Here is a 26,430-nt window from a genome sequence, read left to right on the forward strand (position 1 = left end):
CGCGATGTATCAGAGGCCGACATATTATTCTCCGATAAGTAGGAAAATGGCATTAAAATTATCGTTCCGATAATGGAATTACAGTTGATTATTACAACCGATAATGCAGCGCCGTATTTTTGTTTGCGCAACTAGTTTTTTTTATGTGCACGTACTGACGCACTAGACTGGGTACAGTACAGTTGCCGCAGAGTGAAAATGTCGGTGGTGTGGAACTTTTTCACCATTTCAGCAGAGGACAACAGAATTGCAATTTGCAACAAATGTACAGCGAGGAGGAAACAAAGTAAAGAGTTTCAGTACCACTAATCTAATTAGTCATTTGAAAACGTCATTCCAATGATTTATTTTAAGAATATGAGGCAGCTAGCATTAGCTAGAAAACAAAAACAGTAGCAAGTGCAGCGATGCCTATCCAACAGGCATTTGAAAATTGTAGATTTTGTAGATTGTAGATTGTAGATCTCTGTAATAGGCTAAAGCAATTACAGAGAAAATCATGGAGTTTATGGAACTTGATGACAAACTAACTTTCTTTCAACTAACTGAGCATTTGGAACCCCGTTATACTCTCCCCAGCCGCCGCTACGTTTCTCATGTTGCCTTGCCGGCTCTGTATGATGTTTTCGCCACACACATACTCCACCTGATCAAAGCTAACGTCAGAGACATTAGCTTCATAACCGACATATTGACTTCTGACGTTAGTCGGATGAGTATGCTAAGCTTTACAGAGTTTTAGCTTTCTTACCCTCATTACACATCAACTGTGGATTATATTGTGAACTTGTTTTAAAACGCAAAAAAAGTAAAAGTATCGGTTATCGGTATCTGTCTCGGCCACAAGAAGCTGTTAATAATCGTTTATCGTTATTGGCCCAGAAATTCCATATCAGTGCATCCCTATTTATCAACATTTATCAATTGGGAATTAGAGTCTAAAATTAAGGCCTGTAGCATGTGTCACCACCATTGGAAGCGATACAAGTTTAAGATTAGTGACACATGATTTGTACCAGGCTGTAGATATATTCTTGTGGGATTAAATCCATATTCACTCATACAGCCAAAATAAGCATGTGTGTTTTTACTATTGTCTGTGCCCTAGACATTTTTCCACATGTCAAACTAGCTCATACCATAAATATTCAATGGGTCTCACGTCTAGAACAAAGGGCATTCACAGCATAACTGTCATATTCTCACTTTGTAAGAAAGGCTTTGCTTTCACTACAGCAGTATGAAGATGTACAGTACTACTCTCTATTATTCTGCTGTAACGTTTTCACATCAGGATGAGTCCACAGAAAGGGGAGTAAGTGAGATCCCAGGACTTGTTCAATATAGCGCCCTAGCAGCCATCTTGCCAGCAATCACTATGAGCGGAGATTTGGAGTGACTAGACACTTCTGCTAATGCCAACACACTTACACCACATAGCATACTGCAAATTTGTACCACAGTCACAGACATCCATCAGAGTTTTACTACTAAAGAGGACTGTAATACTAGTGAATCCCACTGAGGTTTCGTATTCCAGCCTCCAACAAATGAAACAAATATTTTATATTCTGTTGGCAGGTCATATTGGTTCATTTCAAATCACCTCATCACCTATTCTCAATCCACCCTCACATTAGTGAAAGGATTTAGCGCCTATGCAACAGTAACACTACTGTATTATGGTCAATTATAAGTGATTAATGATGTCTAAAGGCTTGAATACTCATTTTTTTACATTTTCTACATGTGTAAAGGTAATGATTTCTTTTTGTGTTCAGTATAGTCTAAAATATCACTTAACATACTGTACATAAAATAAATACATGACAAGTAATTTGTTTTCATACTTTGACAGAAATATTTGGGTAATCAAAGGGTTGTATGGAATGTATCCATTGCTAATTATTGACAATTGTCAGGAAAGTCAGAATTTGATGATTATTATAACATAAATAAGCAATCATCATGTTCTGAAAACAAAATTTTGAAAAAAACATACAGTAAATGTGGCTAAAATGAACGTTTAGCAATAACTTCAGAATGACACTTCTAAAATGTCACTACTTAACTAAGAACCACAAACAGAGCATACAGACCCAGTTTAGTAAAAAGCACAGTGTGAACTTTTATTGACTGGGTGAAATTAATTACTATAAATAATAGTTGCATAAGGTGTGGAAGATCAAGCAAGACAAGAAAAAGTTGGAAATAGAATTTCAAAAAGTGATTTTTAACTTTCAATAGAAAACTCCCCTAGTTTATAAAATACTTTTCTTTGTCATTATTCAGAATTTTATTTCCATAGCACATTCATACAGTATGCCCACACATTTCGTGTGTCTGATTTGATTAGACAACAATTGCTTTACTATTTATTCACCAAGTCTCAAATTGAACAAAACAAGTATCATCTGCAAAAACATCCCAAAAACTGTGGATGTTGTGAGATGAAGGTTAAAACATCATTCAGACATTCAATGGCCAATACAGCAATTTAAACATATACTAAAGTTCAAGTGGGGAACATTGTGCACTCTTTACCAGCAAGCACTTATATTTATAGTTTTTTGGATCTCTATGAATCAACACAGTAATAAATGTAGAGGTCGCTGGAGCTGAAGGCAGATATGAACAATATTTTATAAAGTACTTTAAAAAATGTCAGTATTTTTAATCCATATATCACAATTTGCACAAATATAGGAATTCAACCTTGAGCAAAAGCCAGGTTAGTGCTTTTTAATGTGACTGGCAAAAAATATCTTCAACACTATAAAACAGCTATGCTTCAGCACCACCACCATAAACCAAAATGAGATATTGTATATTTACCATTCTTTTACCCACAAGGTAAAAAGTAAAGTGATGTTTTCTCTTTTACAAACACTAATGCACTGTTAGATAACGATACAGGAATGTTGGCCCAGTTTCTTATTAAGGAAAACCTACAAACAATTAAACATACTCATAGAGACCAAACAATAAAAGTGGTACAGGGCTTGATTATATTTAACACTCATTGCACAACAACCAGCTTACAGAATGTTGACCCTCATTGAACTCACTGGATAGCTCCGATACCTGTATAACAAGATCATAATTAAAATTTTACTTTCAGTATTTTTATCTGTTGCACTTACAATTTTGTATGTATGTGCCAGAGGGAAATTATTTTCTTTAAAACCAATTATATTTCTTAATACTTAAATTGAAGCAATATTGCAATAATTATACCATACACTTTATCACATAATGTTAAGGAATATAAAGTGAATTGTGTCTAGTGTGGTATAGCATTTCATTTAGTTGTCAGGTGTATATTTAAATTATTATGTAGTATTGCCTTAGGGCTTTTATTATGCTGTCATGAAAATCAAACATGTACTGTATGTGTGAGCTGATGGTCTGATGCAGTTTAATGTAAAGGTTGGTAGTGACAAGCAATAGTAAATTTTGGAAAGGAAACATAAACATATTTTCCCATTAAAAGGTCTAAAGACAACTGATAGTTCCACAAACACTTAAAAAATCTAATTTACTTAGTCCTTGGAGCCAATTTGTGGTTCATTAGTTTGGTCAGATCCTAATAAATGTGATATATAGGATGTGAGGCATAACTTGTCTAGTTAAGGGAACACCCCACCCTAGCTTTTGTGAGGAATGAGCTAGGGACCTGCTGTAAAGGTTAAGATGGGGTGTCAGGAGAGATTTGCAAAGGGAAATTAAGAAGGCAAGATGCAAAAAGATGTTGGATCTGACATTCCTTCACAACATCTGCTAAATACCATTTAGTATCTGGAACATGTTTAAAGAGGCCTGTTGTGATCTTAGTGGGCTCAATGATACAGTGACATCATATATTCACTTTTGTAGAGCATGTGCATTCTTTGGAAATCAGTCACTGTGTGCAATAATTAAAACCCTGTGGGAAAAAAAAACAGGGCTTTCAAAAAAGGTGATGATGCTAACTTCAAAACCGGTAAATATGAATTCCTATATGCAGTGAAAAAGGTTAAAGCTGAATATGGCAATTAGTTAGAAAATAAACAAATTACTAATGACAGCCAAGGTCAGTCAACTAATCACTGACTACAAGGTGAAACGAACTGCTCCAAGAGACATTCCCTTTCTCCCAAACAAACTGAGTGAATTCTACTGCAGGTTTGATGCACAAAACAGCATGCGGTGGACTGCACCTAGACAGCCAGTGGGATCACACTAGCAACACTTTAACAATCGAGAACATGACGTAAGATGATTTTTCAACATAAAGAACAGCAGGAAAGAGTGTCCAGAAAAGCACTATATAAGTGTAATCAATTATTATTATTATAACAATGAGTCAGTATACAGGAATTAAGCAGCTTATTTAGTTGGATGGTGTACCCTAAACAACTTGGAAATAAATGTCAATAAGAATTTTAAGTTCCTGGGCTCCACCGTCTCCAGCATCACCAGGTCAACTTTTGTTTACTTTCCTCCACTCTGGTAAGCAGCTTAGGCCTATCAAGATAAGGACTACTAGATTCTATACCTACCCATAGCCTGTAAGGTGAATGAACTCCACGCTTTTATTTTAAAGTTTTGCACAGCTCATTGTTATTTTATCTGACCTCAGTGTTATTTATCTAATTACTGGTGTGAGCAGGATGGTATATGTAGATGTGTTGGGTGGATACTCTTTATTATTAGTTCTACGTATATATGTATTGCATGTCTTTGAAATGTATGAGCAAACCAAACCAAGTTCCATTCAAGTATTTGTTATTGCCATAAAGTATTTAACTTGAACTTGATTGACCTAATGAATGCTCCCAGATTTTTCCTAAAAGAAGCCAACACATTTGATTGAATTACAGTACAAGGCTAGGTAGGTTAGTCTAAATATGAAAAATAATAATTTAATAATTATGATCTTTATTTTATAAAGTGTCTTTTCATGATGCATCATCTCAATGTGTTTTACAATAAAGCAAACAACAAAAAATAGGTATAATCAAATCAAGTAAAATAACAACTAGAGTATGAAAGTGAGTTTTAAGACATGATTTTACAGAGCAAGTGAAATTATTCCAACATCAATAGAACAGACAACAGTCTCCCAGGTTTGGGAGCCTTGTTTGAGGGCTGTAGCAAGGCCAGAGTTCAAAGAGAGAAAAAAATGTGTACAATAGATATATAGGGAATTAACAGTCAGAAGCCAAAATGTTAAGGTAATATATGCTCATACATTTTAATTTCAGAACTGAGTTCTTAAAATGTCCATCAATATAAGCTATCAATATTTATTTACTATCAGTTTATATTATCATCAGATGCTTACAGAAAGTAAGTTTAAAATATAAAAAATGTGTTATAAAAATACCCCTGTAGTGTGGAAATGTATCTAATTAACCAGGTGAAAGTTTCTTTGGGGTTAAAGAGTCACAGGACATGTAGATATGAGATGGATGTCTGAGCATCTGGCAAACATTTCCACTCTGTTCTTTTGAATGGCAGCAAGTTCTTATCAGCTGTTGCTCTATATATAACATGAACAAGTTCACCTTGGGCCACTCTGCTAGTACAGTGCCTTGCAAAAGCATTCAGATCCCTGGACAGTTTTCAGAGTTTGTTTCTTTAAAATGTACAGTCATCACACTTTGAAGTGGAAACTAATATTTGTTATGTACACAACCTACTCCACATACTAAAAGCAAGAAATAAAAAGAGAAACAAATATATTATTGATATGGAAAAAAACAGAAAAGATATGGTGGCATAAGCATTCAAATTCTTTGGTGTGGAAAACATAAATTTATTTAAGTACCACAAAATTATCTTAACAAGTTACACAATTAATAGAATTGTATCTATCTCTCTGCAATAATAGTGTTTTTCATGAATATAGAAAAACAACACCTGTCTCTGTGAGATTCCTTAGTCAGACAGTGAATTTCAATCAAAGAATGAACCACAATGATTAAGTAGCTTTCAAAGCAAGATATAAAGTCACTGAAAGGCACAGAAACTGTTTATAGAAAATATTGAAATCTCTGAATATGCTGTATCAGCCTGTGAGCACAGTCTACTCAATAATAAAGAAATGGAAGGTGTATTGTGCCAACCAGACACTGTTTAGATTAGACTATCCCCCCCCCCCCCCCCCCCCAAATTGAGCAGCCAGGCTTTGAAAACCTTTCTAATATCCCACATGAAGTTTGCAATGAAGCACCTAAGTGACCCTGCAAAAATGTGTCACAAGATATTGAGGTCAGATGAGATGAAATGGGAAACTTTTAGTCTAAAAGCCAAGCTTTACTTTAGGCAGACCCAACATAGCACATCTCTAGGCTTACACCATTCCTACAGTCAAATGGTGGCTACATCAAGAGAATACTTTCCATCTGGAGAGGTAAAAGTTTGTTAAGACAGAAGTTTATTGGGACTGAAGTAAAAATGGACTAAGTGTAACCCATCGCAGACCACAGCACACTTAAAACCAGAGCAAAAACCTGCATATCAATAGGACAATAATTCAAAGTACAAGGTCAAAGCTATTGTACATTACAGTAGCCTAAGAATAAGCAAGTGAATGTCCTTGAATGGCTCAGTCAACGTCATAACTTGACGTTTTTTCTGTGGGACTATTATCTGTGGAAAGACTTGAAAACTGATGTCCACAAACAATCCACAAAGAAGTAGAGAGAGCTTGAGCAGAACTGCCAAAAAAAAAACTGGCATGTACTGCTTATAGCGCAGTGTGCAAATATGGTAGAGACTTACCCAAAATGACTTGCAGCTGTATATTCTGCCAAGGGTGCTTTCACCAAATATTGAAATAATGTGCCAGAATACAAATTCGATAAACATATTTCAGTTTTGTCTCTTCAGTTTTTGTAACATTTACTGTAACTTAGTTTACCCTTAGAAGTCTTCAGTTTGAGCATTTGGACTTTATAAAATTAATATATATATATACAGTAGTGTAGACATCATTTTGTAAGTTCACAAAATGGGAGACCATAGAAAGGGTCTGAATACTTTTCCAGAGCACTGAAACTATCCCTGGTGATAGTCATAACTGGTCTGATAAATAGCCTGATATAAAATACTGTATATAAGGTCACTGTTAAATAACTATGGAAGAAAGGAAATGAGCTTTCCCTACCTTCCTTAGTACTTTAGTGTACTACTTTCTTCCTAGTACACTAAAAGCTATCAGTTAGTTAACTGATAGGCAAAAGTTAGTTTGTTTTCCTTTTAACATTTTATGACCTAATATTTACAGTACTTTTGTCAAAAGCATTCCACAATTTGTACAGCACTCTATTAATTCTCTTATTTCTATTTCCATTGATAGCAACAGTTCTTCTAGTGCTACGTTTTCTAAGGAAATATAAGGCTTCTTATCTAAATGTCTGCCTGTCATTTATTTAAAAATTCAGCATCTGATTCAGCATTTAGATGTTTCAAATGATTCAGATGTTTCCGATGCAGACACACAAGACTGATAAGTTATCTGTAACCGGCTTTTAAAAGGTTTAACTGGGGTACTATACATTTATAAAATTAAAACATTTTATGATGTACAGTATATGAATCCTGGTGTGAAAGGAATAAAGATATCATACAAAATCCCAATTGAGAACTATAAGACTTAAAAAACTAAAAGAAAATTGCAAACAGGAAAAGTGACAATAAGATTCCAACACAAAGAAGTAAGTTACTTGTATTCTGCTGAGTGATTTGATCTTGTTTGCTTTCTCACTCTTCCCTTTACTAATATCAGTACTTGACAATCGACATGGTATTTTACAAGGGCAAAATTATCAGTTTTTTTCATACTTATATTTTGGTCATAGCTTACTTTTGTTGTGATTTCCTTTGATTTTAACATTCTCTCTGTTTTCTAACCTCAATCATAAGGAATCCATAATGTACTATTGTAAGAAAAATGTTATACTGTTTGGTCTTCTTGTGGTGCAGTGTAGTAACAAACAGAAAAAAAACATTAAAACTATAAGAAACCAAGACAAAACTATGGTAAAAATGTGGGAATGCCATGGTATGTTCACTATGGTCAATTTTATTTAGGGTCATAAATACATTTTAAAAACAAGTATTAAGACATTAAGATAAACATGTTTTTCACAAATGACTAGCAGCACTCCAGTTTTTCTAAAGTCTCTTAATTTCCATGTATTTTATAAATAGGTTGAGAGTTTATATGTTTAAGATTTTTGCTTGCTTTAATGAGTCTCAATCATAAAATAGTAATTTAAAAGGCTACACTTTATTTGCACATGCCATATAGTTATTGAATAGTACAGAATTATACCAACACTTTAAATATTTAACAGTCTAATAAAATGTATCAATGTTTATAAGATGAATGGAAAATGTTATGGTTTGGTCAACATAGCACACAAGAACAAGAACATCAAGAGATGTATGGACTAAAAAATACCACAGGTGTACTGTTCTACAAAAAAAATATAGCCTTAAGATGTCAATCTTAAGAATGGCAAGACATTTAAGCAAAGCTTATATTTTGTCTTACCTCCTGCATACATGACAGCTAACATGATAGATGAAATCCATGCTATCTGGCTGTAGGAGGTACTGAAGATCGTCTGGATCTCTTTGAAGAAGACTGTGATGGCTTTGGGAAAGGCATAGGAAAATCCAATGGAGATGAAGGCTCCAAATACCACAGCCCAACCCCAATCCCCATCAGGTGGAGTTATAGTTGGTGGACCTCCAGCTGGTGGTGGCATTTCAAGCTGTTCTTAATCACTTTTCACTGAAAAAACAAAAACAAGAACAGATTCTTGTGAACTCTTAGTTGCAAAACTGTAATTTCTACAAAAAATTGTGGATATTTATTAAGGTATTAGAGCTTAACCTGCACAGCTTGGACTCTTATCATTCTCTAAAAGGCTTGTAATGTGTTTCTAGCCAGAACATGTGGCAGTATAATGTTAGCTGCTACAATGATTTTTAATTGTTGCCTAAAGCAAAGGAAGCTCACGTGTACTTGGCAAAAAAGTACCTCTGACCTCAAGGATGTGTTTAGTAATGGAAACAGATTCTAATAAACGCAGCCTGAACCAGGACATGCTAGAGCTAATGGAAAGAAAAGCATCTGTGAATTATAGTAACCAGTGTATGATCTGAAGTTAAAAAATAAATGGCTACCATGAAATACCTTGAATTTATAAGTTATAATTGAAAATGTTTTTAAGAATGTTTATCTTCAGTGTGAAGTATCGTGCAATCTAAATACCATATTAAGTGCCCAGTGTAGAAAACATGCTTAAAATCAGTCATTTGTATAGCTGTATTGCCAGGAGTGGTTTGAGTTCTGAACTCATAACTCGATGTTTTGGGTTCAAATACAAGGTGAGATCCTCCTGTTGTACTCTTGAGCGAAGTACTTCACCAAGATTGCTGCAGGAATGTATTCAGATGAATAAATGGGTACTAATGTAAGTTGCTTTGGATAAGAACATCAACCAAATAATTAATAATAACAGTTATAGAATACAATATTTTATACAGGCTATTTGATTTCAGTTTTCTGTTTTCATCTTGTTTGTAAATTTGTTTTAGAAAAAGTGTAGTTATCACACCCTCAGAAACTTCTGAGTTTCAGAACTTCCCTTAATTACTGATTAAGAGCTGTTTAATCAGAAGACGTAGCAAGCAATTTGAGGAGAGGCTGTGATAGGTTCTGTAAGCTAACATTTTTAAAACCAGTATCCTTGAAGTAAAGCTTTTTGACATTCAGAACTGACCCAGGAAACAAGTTAAATAAACACCAAAGCAGATGAAGAAACATACTTGATCTTGCTAGTCAGTTAGCACTGGAGTGTTACAGTTCAACTGGAATGAAAGCAAGCAGAGATCTTTAGTGTTCCCTTATAGCACAGCAGAAAAACCACCCAGTTTCCTCAGTGAGCAATGGAAAATTAATTGAAGATTGTTAAGTACTTACGTTATGAGGCACAGCTATTGTTCAACTGTGTCTTAGAGCATAAAAGGCAAAAACAGCTTTAGGTATATTAATTTAAGTAACTTTGTATATTAAGTAAAGATACTGGGAGCAAAAAGAAAATGACATGGTTTAGAAAACTGTTTACTCAGTGATATGAAGAAGGTCATGGGCTTTCTTATAATTCTTTAACATTCTGGTATTTCCTGAAAGTTACGTAGCATTTTTATAGCCTTAGAGTCCTGTCAACCCCCAAAAGCATGACTCTCCTTGAAATGTATATTGCAGATCAAGATATTATCAAGTCTATAGTTTGCCCTATTGGAACAATCTGCTTTCAAATGTTTACCGGAACAGCAGTAACAATAACAAAAAGTAGTCAGTTTACAGCATAACCATCATTCAAAATAAGATACAATAATCATCCATTAATACAAAAGAAAATGAATTATATAATGATGTTTTATGGCATATAGGGAGACAATTGCACAGCCCTCCAGTACTTAAATAATCTTTGAAGGAAAAAAAAAATCTGAATTAAGAAAGATGATTTTCAATATAAATCCAAAGTGGTTACCAAATCTTCCATGAGGCATGAGAGAGTAACAGTCAGTACGTGAATAAATGTAACTTTATCCATTATGAGTAAAGTGTAGTTCAGCCAGATAAGCAAATCCTCAGGATATATTCTGGTCAAGAAGAGTTTTCTTCACCGTGTCAAACTCCCATCATTTCCTCATGACCAAGAGTTCCTGGTAGAAAAATAGCCAGCTACCATTGCAAGTGATGTTGCGCCCGGAGGACATCCTCTCTATCAGGAAAGTGAAGAAATCGCAACAACACAGTTCTAGGCCGGTTGCTGGGGCTTGGAGAAGGACAGATTGATCTGTGGGCTTGTTCAATGTCTAAACCTTTACCTGAAGGAAGGTCCATTTATTTCAGTAGCTTTGATTGAAAAATTTTGGCAAGTGGTGTGGAGCCCTCCGAGTTCTCCAGTAGGCCTAGGATGTTCAGATTATTGTGCTGTCCACTGTTTTCCAGGTCGTCAATTTTGTCTTGCATCTGTTTGATTTTCTGACTCATGTATTTCATTTGACATTCATGGGTTGGTCCAGTGAACATAATATAATTTTGCATTAAAAATGTAAGTAACCAAGTATTCACATATTCCCTCACACACTTGATATACTTGATATAAAGCATCCATTAACAATCCATAAGGCTTGCAAGAAAGAAGTTGATGTTTGTAATTTTGGTTGTATTATCTTTCATGTGCATTATACTTAGGTGTTGCTTCATTTGGTTAACGTTATATTGACTCCTTTATAAGCATTAAATTATATTATAAATTATTTTACAAATAATTATACAGCTCCTATAGAAGATTCTAGTACCTCAGAATTTCATGCATTTAAATGAGGATGTTTTCCTTCTACCTACACACAATATACCAGACGTTTATGGTGAAAAATGTTTCACTGGGACAAAAGATATTTATTAACAACATAAATGTTATACAACAAAATGGGATAAGCCTTCACTCCCCTGAGTTAATACTTGCTGGAAGCTCTTTTGGCAGCAATTACAGCTGTGAATTAGCAATATTTGACCATTCTATTTTACAACTGTTACAAAACTGTTTAAATTCTGTCAAGTGCATTCAAGACATGGCACAAAGTTTTTATTGGATTTAGGTCTATGTTCTGAATGAGATACTCAAGGACATTTACTTTTTAACTCTTTGTACAATTCAGTGTAGCAGTGGTTGTGTGCTTCAGGTTGATGTCATGCTGAAAAGGCTTTTCTCAAGACCTTTCCTGTACTTTGCTCCATTCATTGTACCTTTTATCCTGATAAGTGCCCTAGTCCCTGTTGATGAGAAACATTCACATAACACATTAGGGATGGCGTTCTTTGGTTGATGTGCTATGTAGGGAGTATGCCAATAATAACTTTTTGCCACATATTTAATGAATTGCTTAAATGCCTTTTAGCTGTTTTTTCAGCAATTATTTCCTTCTTGCTGCCCTGCAATATAGACCAAATTTGTGGAATGATTAGGCTGTCACCGGTACACTTTGACCATAAAAGCCTGTCCCTCCGTCAAAGCTGCCATTGTCCTCTTGGTGGACTCTCTGATCAGTCTTCTTCTTGCTCAGCCAGTTTCTATGCACATTCACTTTTTAATAATGGTCTTGACCACGCTCCAAGGAATATTTAAGGCCTTTGAAATGTTTTTTTGATCTGTGCCTTCCTACATCTTTGTCTCAGTTTTTTTCTTTAAAGCTCCTTGGTATTCAAATACTTGGTTGAGTATTTGCTTTGAAATGCACTACATAGCAGAGGAAACCAACAGGAACTGCTGAATTTATTCTGAAATCATGTGAATCACTACAATTTAACAAAGGTGGAGGCCAATTAACTTGGTATGGGATTCAGAACAAAGGGTTACACCTGAAGTATTTCAGTATTTATTTTCAATTATTTTTCTAAGAATTACTAGAATATTTTTTTCACCTGGATGTCGTGGGGTAGAATCTGTACATACAGTGTATATGACAATAATATATACATAAATATGTTTTAATACTAGGATTAGGACAAAAAGGTTTTTATAAGCACTGCATATTTTGCTCAAACATCAAACTGATCGGTACTCTTTTACATTATCTACTTTAATACTTTGCAGGAGGATATTCTTTTGGTTTTCTGCAAATAGACAACATTCCAAGTTTAATGCCTGGAAGATGTTTTCAGACCCTTCCTAAATGATGCATGCAATTTTTTTATAACTGAACATTTAATACTTTATGACCAAATTTAAGTCCTCAAAGGGTAAGATAATTTGATGTCAGCAAAAGCTAAAGAGAATAAAAAAAATATGTTGATCTTTTAAGTATTCAGACCCACATACTCAATACCTGCTGGAAGCACCTTTGTCTTTTTGGGTTATCAGCTTTGTACACTAGCTTGGTACAATTTGTGCCTATTACTCCTCGCAGGTACTGTGTGTTTTTAAGACTTGCCACATAATCCCAATAGGATTCTAGACAGGACTTTGACTAGGGCACACGAGAACATTTACTTTCTTACACTTAAGCCAGTGTAGTTTTGGGCTTGTGCTTTGGATCATTGTCCTGCTGAAAGGTGAACTTTTTTCCTAGTTTTGGATCTAAAACAGATTTTCTCTAAGATTTGCTAGTAATTTGCTCCATCCATGTTTGCAATAACTCCACCCTAGCTTTCCAGCCGATGTATGATTTGACATGTGCTTTTTAGTTACGTTTTGCCCAATGACATCCTTAACCAAATTCCTCCTTGCCAGAAGGTTCCATTTGGAGGTCAACCTGGTCTAGGCAGTGTCTGGGTGCTTCCACTTCTTAGTGATCCACATAATGCTTGGATAAATATTAAAAGTCTTTAAAATTGTTTTGTACTCTTCTTTTGATCTGTGCCTTTAGAGTACACAACTTTATTCCTGAGTTATATCAAAAGATCCTTTTGTTTGAATCTTTGCCTGAAAGTCTGACATAAATGAGAGTTTTTTAAAGATATGTATTTATTCTGAAATCATGTGAATAATTATTCTTACACTCAGACAGAGACTACTCAACTAATCACGGGATACAATTTTGTGCACCTAAATTAATTTAGGTTTCCTAAAACACAGTGTTTGAATACTTATGGAGTTTTAACTTTTCCATTTTTCTTCCATATTACTTACATACTTTTTTTTGTTTTATTTGCTATGAATGTGTGGAGTATGTTGTGTATATAAAAAATATTAATTGTTAATTCAAAGTTTAATTATTGCAAGCTTTAAGGCAAGAAAATGTGAAAACTGTGCAATAGCCTGAATACTTTTGCAAGACACTGTTGCTATTGGTGGGTAGTGAATATTTAAGTGCTCAGTGCTATTTTTATTATATGTGTGAGTGTGTGTGTGCGCGGTTATGTTGGTCATAAAGATTTTCTGTGGATCCTATGAGAAGATGACGTGTACAGTAGGTGGTATTTTGGTTCAATCAGGGTGGTACTTTGTCTAAAAAGTTTGGAAATGATGTGTCAAAATAGAACAGGAGTGTCAAACTTTTCACAATCATCATCCGCTAGGGGGCACTCTGACCCTTTTGTATTTGTTTCATTAATACTTTCACCTGTCCCTTGTTCCTCTTTATTATTTAAACCCCATGCCCCCAAAGCTCAGGGCTCTGCATTGGAAGACGGACGCCCAGAGGCCCGCAAAGTCGCCCCACTTCCAAGGCTTGAGGGCACAGGCTTCCGAACGGCTTCCTGACCAGTGTCTTCCTGACCAGCTCGGAGTGTCTGTCCTCGTCACTCTGTTTTTAATTTCCTTGGTCCTGTTCCTGTCCCTGATACCGTTCCTAGTTTTAATTGTTTGTCTTGGATGGATTTCCCGGCACTTGGACCCTGGACGGCGCCCTAGTTTCCCGTTTAGACTTCCCTCGTTTGGACTTGTTCGCCTGTGCTCCCCCCATGCACCTGGATCACTGTTGGCACCGCCCCCTGTTCGTCATCCAGTCCTTTCCTCACCGTGTTCTCCCTGTAGCTCTTCTCCAGTCTCTTCCGGATTATATAGGGTCTGCATAAGGTCTTAAACTACGCACTTCACGGGAGTCTGGACCGGCTCCCGTTACAAAACTCAATTCCCGAAGGCCCTAGTGTCTTTCATTTTTTGTTCCAACTACATTCTCAGTTAGTTTAATTAATTATATACAGATGCAGCCATTCAAAACGAGCGGGGTACGCTGCGGTACAACGCGGTGGGCATGTATGCAGAAATATTTTATGCATCAAAGTCTTTACTGAAGATATTACTAATGGTATTAATAATGAATGACCTTGGACAAGCTGTAAACTCAAACTCAGTATTACCCTGGTCCATATTGTGTCTTATGTAATCAACTGTGTCTGTGTCAAAAATCATATATGTCTAATTTAGAAAATAATTAGGTTAGCTGTTTAATTGACTACTATTTTGACTCAATGAAACCCAGAAGACACAGGGCCCTCAAGGAACTGAGTTTGAGACCACTAACATAAGCAAAAGTCTTTTTTGGAAATAGCTTTTTCTAGCTTAGTGCTTCCCATTTTAAATTGATAGTTTATGCTTGATTATTTGCATATAAATACTGTAGTAGTTCAAGTAGGGAGCTGCGTCAGCATGCGTAGGCTGCAAAGGAACAACTAATAGGTTTATTCCATGCTGAAAAAAAGAAGAAAGAAGCCTGAAGAAGGCTCCTTGGCCGAAACAGTGTGTTTCCTTTCTTCTTTTTTTTCAGTATGGAATAAACCTATAAACAGAATAAATACTGTACACTTGTTTACATTAAATGTCATTTGCCAGGTGCTTCCATGTCCATAATTTTTTTGGATTTCCTTTGCAGCACAAAAAGTGTTTGCTAACCCTCCTATTTGGTATAATCTGTAATTGTCACTACTCGTGATGATATCACCCACATCAGCTTCAAAGGCAGGGAGAGCTTTTCTCTGGACAATGGAAAGAATAGTTTTGTTTAAAAAAAAACAGCTTCAAGAACAGTAGTCACTGTGCATTCAAGAAACCTAAAAATAACTGAAAATATTATTGCAAATCTTAGACCAAGCTGTGCGACATTATTTTAAAACATGAATAAAAAAGGAAAAAAACATTAAATACACTGAATCAAAATGGACATGTTTATATTTATCCTGCGTATGCAGGGTTTAATGGAAGGTATTTAAGCAATGCTGTCAATCCATGTAGCATGATCATGTCATCAGACACTATACAACCTAGCCAGGCCTAGGCTAAAGGAAACTATTTGATGTGACTATGCCAAACCTCTTCTACTTTCAAACAAATACTAGCTGCAGCATACTAAGTTGAAAGTGAAAGAATATTTCACCTTGATCATAACAAATGCTGCCATTTAAACAATTATTGCATTAAACCATTCCTAATACATTTCATGTATGTTGTATCTGGAAAAATATTGTTTAACATAATTTGCTAATCAGTTTCAGAAATCTTTAAACAAATGTCATTGATGTTCTGTACATCTACACAATGTTGTAGCCATACATAAATGCAAATTATGTAATGATACAAAATGTAGTGGAATACATTGTTGAAGAGTTTTTAACATGTATAAATGTCTGAGCTATAAACTGTTTCATAGTCTACATAGACAGCGTTGGGGCCTTTCTAATTCATGGAAATATCAACTAACATAGCAAATCTCCACAATTACAGAGAAAAAAAAGTATATTTCATAAATTTTCAAAGAAAACCCCAATACATAAAGATGCACAGTAGTATTAGATAATTCATCATGAAAAATGTTCTTTGAAAATGCAGTAGCGGTAGTCAGCTGTTGATTACATCAAGAAATCATCACCTTTAGTCTGTAGTTAATCTTTCATCATATAATATTACACTGCTGCAACTACTCATTCATATTCCATGTTTCCATAGCCTTTTTCATTCCCTAATTATCTTAATAAGTCATACAGTGATATTAAAAATACAAATACAACATACTGTATCTTCAAAATGCAACAAGTTCTAATCAACAAACAATATTTAGTTATTTAAGTGAATAATTAGTTAATCCCTAGAATAATTAAATAATGTGTTTATTTAAATCAAAGTTGTAGTTCTAGATTCATTTAATCCCATGCTTGTCAAAAATTGCTTTTGGCTTAATTTAATTTGTAGATTACCTTCAAGAATGTTGTATTACTTTTGCTTAAAATAATCTCAAAAGATTGAAACTCACACCTTACTATGGAATCACACTGTTAAAGGCTACTCATACTAAAGCCTTTTAATTAAATTCCTATGTTGTGTAAAGGAATCCTAATGTTATTACTTAATATAATCTGATTACAGGGTATGCACAGCATACTTTCATTTAGATCAGCTAATGAAAAATGTCAACAATGTCTTTCCTTTAAATATGGGCCCCAACAATTTAAATCAGATTACAAGTAACCATTTAAAAAACTACAATATAATATATACTGTATGTAAATAATGTACCAGAAAATGGATTCTAGAATACATAAGAACCACTACGTTTGAGAAAATGTTGCATTTTGTTATTAAACTCTAACGAAACACACTGTGACTACAAATGTTAAATGCCATTCAATTCAGACATGGAAATTACTTCTTAATAAAGCCCCCAAAAAGCCAGCAAATCAATGACTTCCAAAATTTTCTATGGCTCAAAATAGGTAAAATGAAGAGACACAGAATAATCAAACACGCTTTGTTAGGTAATGTAGTGTATATATCCTTTCATATCCAGAAGATTGAAGAGCTTGGAGAACTAGTACCATAAAAAAATACTGGACAAGCAGGAGTTTGTCAGCTGTGGGTTCCTGTAAACAGGAACGACAAAAGGAAGAGAGAGTAAGCAATTTTCCATGAATCAAATTAGGGAGGTAAACAATATTTTAACTATAACTGCTCTTTACAGAAGAGCAATTATGATTACAATATTATACAGAAGATTACGCTGGTTCAGAACCTCTAAAAAAAGTATTTTGTATCATTGAGTGTAGGTTATCATTTATCCATCTATACAGCAGCAAAGGTGATAGATTTATAACCAAAAAGAAGAAGGAAAACAACTAAAATAGAATGCCTCTAAAAATTTTAACAACTGAATGTTCAAACTTGCTTCATACTGCTGATTTCAAATCTGCATTAAAGATTTCCCCATTTCCCCAGCACCTACAGAAGTGACGAAATGTAAATTGGTTCAGTTAAGCCTATAATTGGATTAGGATTTAACAGCTTGGGAATAATGAAAACCTCCAGACATGGTAGCTAAGACTGGAGTTCTGTACCTATGCACAAATACACTTTGGAAGATGATTATAAATGAGCAGACAGCTGAGATAGACTACTAAGCTTGTGTGATATGAGACTGTTTGCCTCTGTGATGGCTAGTAAGACAGGAACTTTCAAAATATGTGTATTTTTTATGTTATATCCATTCTTAGTTGCATTTTAATTTGTTCTAGTGACCTCATAATTATGCAGGCTACATAAGTAATGACACAATATATCACTATTGGGATCAATTATCATGTTTATTAAAACTGGAAAACATAAATTTAGAATAACGTATTCACTGGTATTCTGTAAAATGAAAAGACACATCAGTGTGCATGCATTAACTATGTAATGTATAAGCTTAATGTACAATGTATTAAAATTAACTTATTTGCTCAAATTTTCTTTCTAACACACAGTCACCATTTTATCCTCTTACATATATACAGTATGTACTGTAGGTTCTATGAAAGCTTCCAAAGCTGCTGCTAGTATTTGATTCAAAGCACATGATCTGGCACTTGCTTCTGTGATGAAAATAATACATGGGTTGCTTTAATCCAAGAAGCTGACACAGTGACTGGAATGGAACCTGTTTTAAAAAAGACTGTGCTAGATCACATGAAAAGCACAAGTCATTGGTTTTGCAGGAGGTGTGTGCTTCTCTGAGCCAATCACGAGGCAGTATATGTAACTGCCTTTCCCTATTGTTAAGGCTATTCAAATAGATGTAATGCATCCTGTTGAATAACTCTCCTTTAATCAAACAGTACAAATGCCTCTTTCACTGAAGTAGCGTAGAGCAACGACAAGAAAAAGAGCAGGCATTTCTTAATGCAAAAAAGATGTTACAGAAAAGCAGCACATCAGACTTAAGGAGGTGCTCACTGCTTCCTCTTCATATAATCTGCAGTTTTCTGAGTTCTGTATAAAGTCTGCTCATGAATCCTTAACTCATATAATATCAGAAGTTAAGAAACCTGCATTCTTCATATGAATTTTGGAGTCTTTATCAGAATTTAACCTTGTACAAAAACCCCTGCATTAGTCTTTCTCCACCCCCTCAAGACTCCTGTAGAATAATTCAGTTTTTTTAAGTAGCTCTAAACATTCAGTGAGTAAAATTCCAGAAAACAAGTTACCTTCCTACTCATTAAGCAAACTATTTTTTTACTTGACTCAGTTTATGAGTGGAACCAAATACATAAGAGATAGTGTCTTTATTATCACGTGACAATTTGTCTTACAACAGCAGACAATACAAAGTAAAACACACACATAATACTCAAAAACATGAGCTAGAGAATTAATTATTGATCAAGCTTATGGCCATAGGTATAAATGAAAACCTGAATCTTTTTAAACTGGAAATCTGTATCTGCATTCCAAGGGGAGTAGTTTAATTCATTAAACAAAGGGTGTGAAGGGTCTAGGATGGAATATGTTTTACACCAGACTTGTAACTTGTAGACTCAGGGTAGAGTCGAAAATCGGCACCGATGACTTTCTGTCATAGTTTGATAATGCCCCCCGGTTTGTTCTTATTCCTCAGATTTAGATTGCTAAACCAGCAAATCACAGCAGATTCAATAAAGGACTGATAAATTATCCACAAAAAATTATCAACCTTAAAAGTTTTCTTAAGAAAGGTAGACACTGAGGTGCCATTTTCCAAAAAAAAAAAGAACCTGTGGTTCCTTTTAAGATGCCTTTCAATTATTTTGCTAATCAACCACTCAAGACTTCCTTTTCTCTGAGCTTTGTAATGAAAACAGTACCAGATAATGATTGGTGACAAATTCTCATCATAGGGCAGCTGAAACATTACAAATACATGACACCTGAAGAAGGCTCCACAGCCGAAAGGTTGTTTCTTTTCTCCTCTTTTCAGCATGGAATAAACCTTTACTTGTTCCTTTGCAGCCTGCTGACACAGCTACCTACTTAAAACATGACTGATTAAAGTCAGAAGTGCAAATATTGAAAAATATAACATCACCTACATCATCTACAGCACCACAAACAACAAGAAATAAACTTTGTTTCATATTTCAGCACTTTCTCCCTCCCCTTCATACCTGAAGAAGAACTAAAAGCCGAAACGCTGTGTTTTCTTCCTTCTCTCATCAGCATGGAATAAAACCTATTACTTGTTCCTTTGCAGCCTACGCATGCTGACACAGCTACCCACCTAAACTTCCCCTCCATTACTATCACTGAAAGAGAGGTATGACATGTAAAAACGTAAAACTGATGTGTAACAGAATGGCAATCATACAATTTGCAAAACCAGGTGTACTTAAATGTCCCTAGCTTTCTATCACCTTTATTAATTTATTCTCACAAAAATTAAGTAAATGTTAGACTGTATGCAACTGTATGCTATTTTCTGAAAATAATGGAGCACCAGCATGTTTTCAAGGTCACTCCTCTTATCCACGGCTTAGTTTGCATACCTACCTGCTTCAGGCAAACAAGGTCACCTCTGGTCTGTTCTTCAGTTAGTTGCATTTCATTGACCATACTTTTTAAATGCAAAACAAGATTTGATCAAAATGCAAATTTTACAACTGAAGGTAGCGAACATCTGAAAACAGGTTTCTTTAAGAAGAAACATAGGGAAAATGGAAAACAGGCATTAGTCAAAAAGGGGGCCCTAGTTCAAATTTAGAAATCATACTTATGAAAGACCAAATGGTACTAAGATGAATATTAAGCAGGGCGTATTGATATCATGCTACCATAAACATTATTAGGTAGACTTTTATAACTTTAATTTAATATAGGTCATGGATAAAAGCTAACACTCTGCTACAAGGTAAATGATAATGGTAGATTCTAGTCAGAAATTAAATACATTGTTTTTCAAACATAACAAAATGAAATTTCAGAATAGCTACAGTATGTGAATACTTTAAACATTAATTTGATTAATTTTGTATTACTGAGAAGATCACATTATTTTTTCACAGTTTAAATAAAACAATAAAGTTTAATAAAAGTTTTATACTTTCTAAAAAGTAAAAGTGTGCTTTTGTTTATTTTGTTATTGAAGGGAGAATGTTATGTACTAAGAAAGTGATTTCTGAAACCAGTTTCCTTTATCTTTATAATTCTTGAACTTGAACTTGAACTTTATTGCCATATGTAACCAGTACTGGTACAATAGAATTCTTACTTACAGAAAGTCTCTCGATTGTAAAACAACTGTAAAAAACAAAACAAAGTGCAAACAGTGCATCAAGACAATATACAAACAAACAATAAACAATGTGCAAGTAAACATGTAGACAGTTTGAATGTCAACAATACAGACGTGAAAACAATGACTGGAGATGTGCAATAGATAAGAAATCATAAAGAGGTAGATGGTGATGGTGTAGGTGTGGTCCGAGGGGGATGGCTAAATGTGTTCGCCAGTCTCACTGCTTGTGGATAGAAGCTATTGAAGAATCTAGTGGTAAGTGTCTGTATGCTCTTATATCTCTTGCCTGAGGCCCGGGGTGGTGACTGTCCTCTGTGATGGCCAGTATTCTACCACGGCAGCGGTCCTCATAGAGCTGTTTAATCTTGGTGAGACCGCAGCTGATGATCTTCTGGGCCATATTGACCATTCTCTGCAGTGCCTTTCTTTCTCGCGAAGAGGTGTTGCCATACCACACGGTATACTATTATCAACTAATAGTAGTTGATAAGATCTGCACTAATAGGGACATATTTCTCTTCACCAAATAACATAAAACTAAAGAAATATAGAACAATGAGACAAGTAAAGGTTTATTATATGCTGAAAAGAGAAGGAAAGAAGACATTTCGGCTACGGAGCCTCCTTCATAGTCCAATGAGTTTTACAAAGGGTATTCACTGCAAATAAATTGTCATTGCAGTTAGTTAATGATCACTTTTGAATAAATTACAAAAATGGTTATTAAAAGTGATGTGTACTATGTTTTACTTATGAGTTGAAACAGAAATATTAGGAATGACTGCAAAAGCCTGAGAATAACCTTTGCAATGAAATGTCACTTTTTTATATACTGTACACAACAGTACAGAAAATTCTGACCTCCTGAGATGCCAACTGTAAGACAGACCCTTGCCTCCTCAACTTAAGAGTCTGAATCCTGTTTCTATTGTGGATGAACAAAACCCACACTTGCTGAAAATTCTATGGCAATGTTGCTCTAAACATCCAAGGTTAGGGCATAAATGTTTCATCAGTACCATACTGGATGACAAATAATGGAGTAATTGGGGCAGCTGCAGGTACTGCATTCACTTTCAGGTATCAAGGCATTCAGATCTCGATGGCATTTTAAAAACATCTTCCCAGAACTCCTGAACACCTCCTGAGCCATACTATCCAAGCGTTTCTGGTTTAAGCCTAGGTCACCGACTCTGACAGGGATTCCCCAGGCCGCACTGCAAACCTGGGAAAGCAATTCTGGGGTGACGGAGGTTATCTAGACAGGGACCTTTTTGCTTCAATCAAACTCCCAAACTCCTAGGATTGTAAAACTCCTGAAAACTGCTTGGCAGCTGTAGGCTTGCAGTGACCTCAACAGAATATCAATTTGTTCTCCAATATGGGCTAATTCTCCGGTCAGATTTGTCAACACATGACTGACTCTGGTATGTGAGTCCTCATTCTCCTTGTGCAATATAGAAGTGATTATAGGAAGGGCAAATAAATAAATCTTAAATAAAAGATTGCAGATTACATAGGTATGTCATAATAAGCCCTCAGTTAGGAATGCACTATTTTTATTGATACAGTATGTCGCATTTGTCTGGTATCCATAGGCATCCTGTGTGTGTCTTCCAAATTGATAAAACCACAATGCTAAAAAAACTGACATGCATTTGAAAAATCTACATGTACACTTATGTAATAATTTGCACACTAACATGGAAAAACATTGTCTCTACTGTATGTGAAATATACTAGTGCCTATAACCAAATTGTCTAAAAAACTATAATGTGTACCAGTTCATAGCATCTGAATACTTTTCATATTTACAAATAATGTTGCTATATTTTACAAGAAGTGTACAAAAAATTTCTAAATAATGTAGCTGTCACGATTGTAGTCCCTCCCCCTTAAGGGCGCTCCGGCTCTTTTGCTTTTGAATTGATTTCATGCACCTGCCCCCGGTTCCTGCCTCCCTATAAGAGCCAGACACGCACTCTATTCCGGGCTCTGCATTGGTTCCCGTACCAAGCGAGTCCGGGATCTGAGCGTCTGGTCCCATTCCTCCTTTTTCCTCCCGACCCTCCACCGGATCCCGCTCCGGTTTTTAATCCTGTTTGTCCTCGTCCTGGATGGACCGCCCGGTTTTGGACCTTTTGCCTTCCTCTTGGATTTCCCATTGGACTCTGATTTGGATTGTTTTCCCCGGACTCATCCCCCAGAACACCTGCGCACCATTGACACGCCCCGTTTTCATTCCCAACTCCCGCATGCTTTTTCCCCCGTGTTTTCCTCACTCTACCCCGGACTGTGTCGTCTGCACAGGGTCTGGAAAGAATGCTTTCATGACAGTAGCCCCAAAAGATTTGGAAGTTTTTCTGCTTATATATGAATTCTGCATTAACAATAACACTTGAAAACATGACACAGATGACCTAAAGTCTATTTTACAGCTATTCATCTGTAAATGAAATGTCTGTTTTTCTGTTTTGTGTTTTAGAGACAAAATATTGTTCTTTCAACTAAAAAAACAAGCTTTGAAATACATTTCATTCTCAGATTGATTTTCATCTGTGGCCTGGGTGTTGAGCATATTTCTGTATTTCCACGTACAGATGCAGCCATTCAAAGTGCGCGGTACAGACACCGCAGTACAGATACCGCAGGTAAGATGACACGCGATACCGCGGTGCGTGATTGGTTGACCGACAGGGGCACTCGTGGTCCGTTGGTCTGTCGTAGAAAGACTTACTGTACTGTAAACGTCTTTACTGTGCCCGTTGTAGATATTGAATTTTACCACTGAAGGGAAATCTTAGTAGCTGAGCATAAAAAGAATAGGAGCATACTGTAACGCGTGTGAAGGCCATAAACGATATTAATTTTGGAACGTAAACATACAGTATATGGCTGGTCTTGGTACTTTAAAGAAAAAAATACGCACCAGTATTCCATTTCTCCCTAAACATTGTAAGCTTCGAAGTCTTTAACTAACGTGATACCGGAGTCAACAAGCATACTTTTAGAATTTGATTAAAAGGGAATATAATATGGAATCGCGTATCTCAATAATTTAATAACGGTATGATTATATCCGTGTACTGCGGCAGAGCTATGTAGGGCTGTTTCGCCTGCCTGATCATGCGAGCTCTCTTGTAGCCTACTGGTCTAGGTGCGTGACTACCAACTGACAGGTTGGGTGTTCGAATCCAGCTGGTGCTGTACTTTTCATTTTTATTTATTTATTTTTTAATCGCGTAACATAAACATATTACCGTATGCAAACTGTACTGTATACAGTATGTATATGTATATTTAATGTCTTAACTGTGCCCGTTTAATTGAATTTAAAAAAAATATTTAACACGAACATTAAGCTGCTTACATCTTCCGCCTGAGAACAGTCACCCGTAGCTACCCAACGCAGAATGGTGATTGGCTGACACCATCTGACACCCCTCTGATTGGAGAAAAAAGACGTGCTGGTGTGCTATACCAGGAAGAGGATTTCTTTCTATTCAAAACGTGTATTTTAAAAGTTTAAGAAGTAAAAACCTTACAGCGTACACAGATTTCTAAACTGATCAGGATCGTTATCTTTGTCTTATGCATAATAATGTTCACCGCTCTGTCCAGCAAATTAATAATAAACTTTATTTTATATAGCGTTTTAAACGAATAAGTAATTAGATTGCTCATAAACCTAATCACTTGCTTTTTCTTTTTATTTAGGCTCAGATTTCAACTATAGATCGTATTATTAATAACCATAATAACAACCAACCAACAAAAACAACCATATAAACATAATACCAACCAAAAACATAGATAACAACCACAATACAAAATCAAATAATCAAACCATTTTACACTCGCAAAGTCCTCCAATTATCATAATCCCGCCCCTTATGCAAAACCAAACCTTCCTCCCATCCCAGTTTATCCTGTTTATCATAAACAAAATCCACCTCAATTTTCAACATAAAGCATTACACAAAATCAATACCTCAACACTCCATACTCAACAACGATAATTCACAAACAGCCAGAACATGTAACTACACATTCCCAAACATACCTACTTTCCATAGTCCCGCCCCTTATGCAAAACCAACATCCCTCCCCTGTTCTCTCTCTCCCCTGGCGGTTGTAATTGTTTTTATTTTCAAATAAATTTTAGCAAAGTCATGTATTTTAAAAATCTTAAGATTTTTCTATTTATGTCTTTATTTAGTGGTTTCATTAGTGACAAAGGCTAAACTTTCTTGGAAAAATGTCTTTTATGTAAACCATGTTTGCTATTAATTCATTCAGGGCTAAAATATGTTCATTGTCTTCTAATGAAAGAAGGGTTCCTTTCGCCGTAGTCGAGAGCCTAGCCTTTAACTAGTAAGTACTGTATTTACTGGGTTTTTGAGGGGGGGGGGGTGTCTTTCGCTGGAAATCTCGCCTCCTACTTTGAAAATACCCGTGAAACCGGTTCAATTCGTCACAGCCAGCACCCCTGCAGAGAGTTGGGTTGTACTTGCAGTGTATACAGTACACGCGTTATGCTCTTCGTTAATGTCTGTGAAGTTTTATTTGATCTCTGAGCCATACTGATTCTTCTGGAAGCACACCAGTATTCCACTTTCTCCCTAAACATTTTTAGGATCAGAGTCTTACATGTGGTTATTTCGAAAACGTTTGTACGTGCTCCTTCTTACCATGTTACTGTTTACCGTTACTGACCATATTAAGTTTAAGTGCCTGTGGGCACTTTTCCTGTCCGTGGGGGGTGGACCGTCTTTCATTAGAAGGTTAGTCTGTTCTACTCTGAGAATGTAGGGGGGGTGGGAAGTGCCCGCGGTCATTTAATTAGTATTAAAATCTTAGTTATCTTTCTAGTTCACAGGTTTGCATGCATAATTTAATTTTGAAAGCCACTGAGACATCAGGTACTACTGTTGTATTTATGAAAAAGAAACAAAACAAAAAACATACTAACAACTGTGCCATCCTACTCCTTAGTTAATACATTTTATTATTCATAAACAGTTAACATTGTTAGCAAAATATTTTGAATTATATTTAACCCTATTTTTTCTTTAGTTTTGTATTTAACTTATTATATGATAGTCAGACGTAATGTATATTAATGTATATTTGAACAATGAAAATATATTTTTACAAGATTTTACATTAAGCACTTAAAATAAATATGGTTAATAATAGTAAACTGTAACATGCTGTAACAAGATCGGTTAAACTTCGAAGAAAATCCTTTCAGAGAAAATGTTTCAGGTGTGTAGAACAAACCTGTTCCCACACACCCTGCCCCCACTACCATTAGAATATACACAAACATTTTAGCGTTTCATTCTGAGCAGAAGACCCTCACACCTGAAGAGTGCTGGCTGTGACGAATTAAA

At 35.5% G+C, this 26,430-nt stretch overlaps 1 protein-coding gene across 1 annotated transcript in view; it reads right to left on the bottom strand.

Moving 5' to 3' along the window:
* The window catches only part of LOC148654804 (monocarboxylate transporter 2), a 48,294-nt gene that overhangs the window by 15,365 nt on the left and 6,499 nt on the right, over positions 1 to 26,430 (bottom strand). Inside the window, exon 2 of the mRNA XM_088644770.1 lies at positions 8,546 to 8,788. Coding sequence (XP_088500896.1) covers positions 8,546 to 8,762 — 217 coding nt within the window. The 5' untranslated portion in view covers positions 8,763 to 8,788. The remainder of the gene's footprint in view (positions 1 to 8,545; positions 8,789 to 26,430) is intronic.

This window comes from Lepisosteus platostomus, chromosome 9 (assembly GCF_059453375.1).
Source record: "Lepisosteus platostomus isolate fLepPlt1 chromosome 9, fLepPlt1.hap1, whole genome shotgun sequence".
Lineage (NCBI taxonomy): Eukaryota > Metazoa > Chordata > Actinopteri > Semionotiformes > Lepisosteidae > Lepisosteus > Lepisosteus platostomus.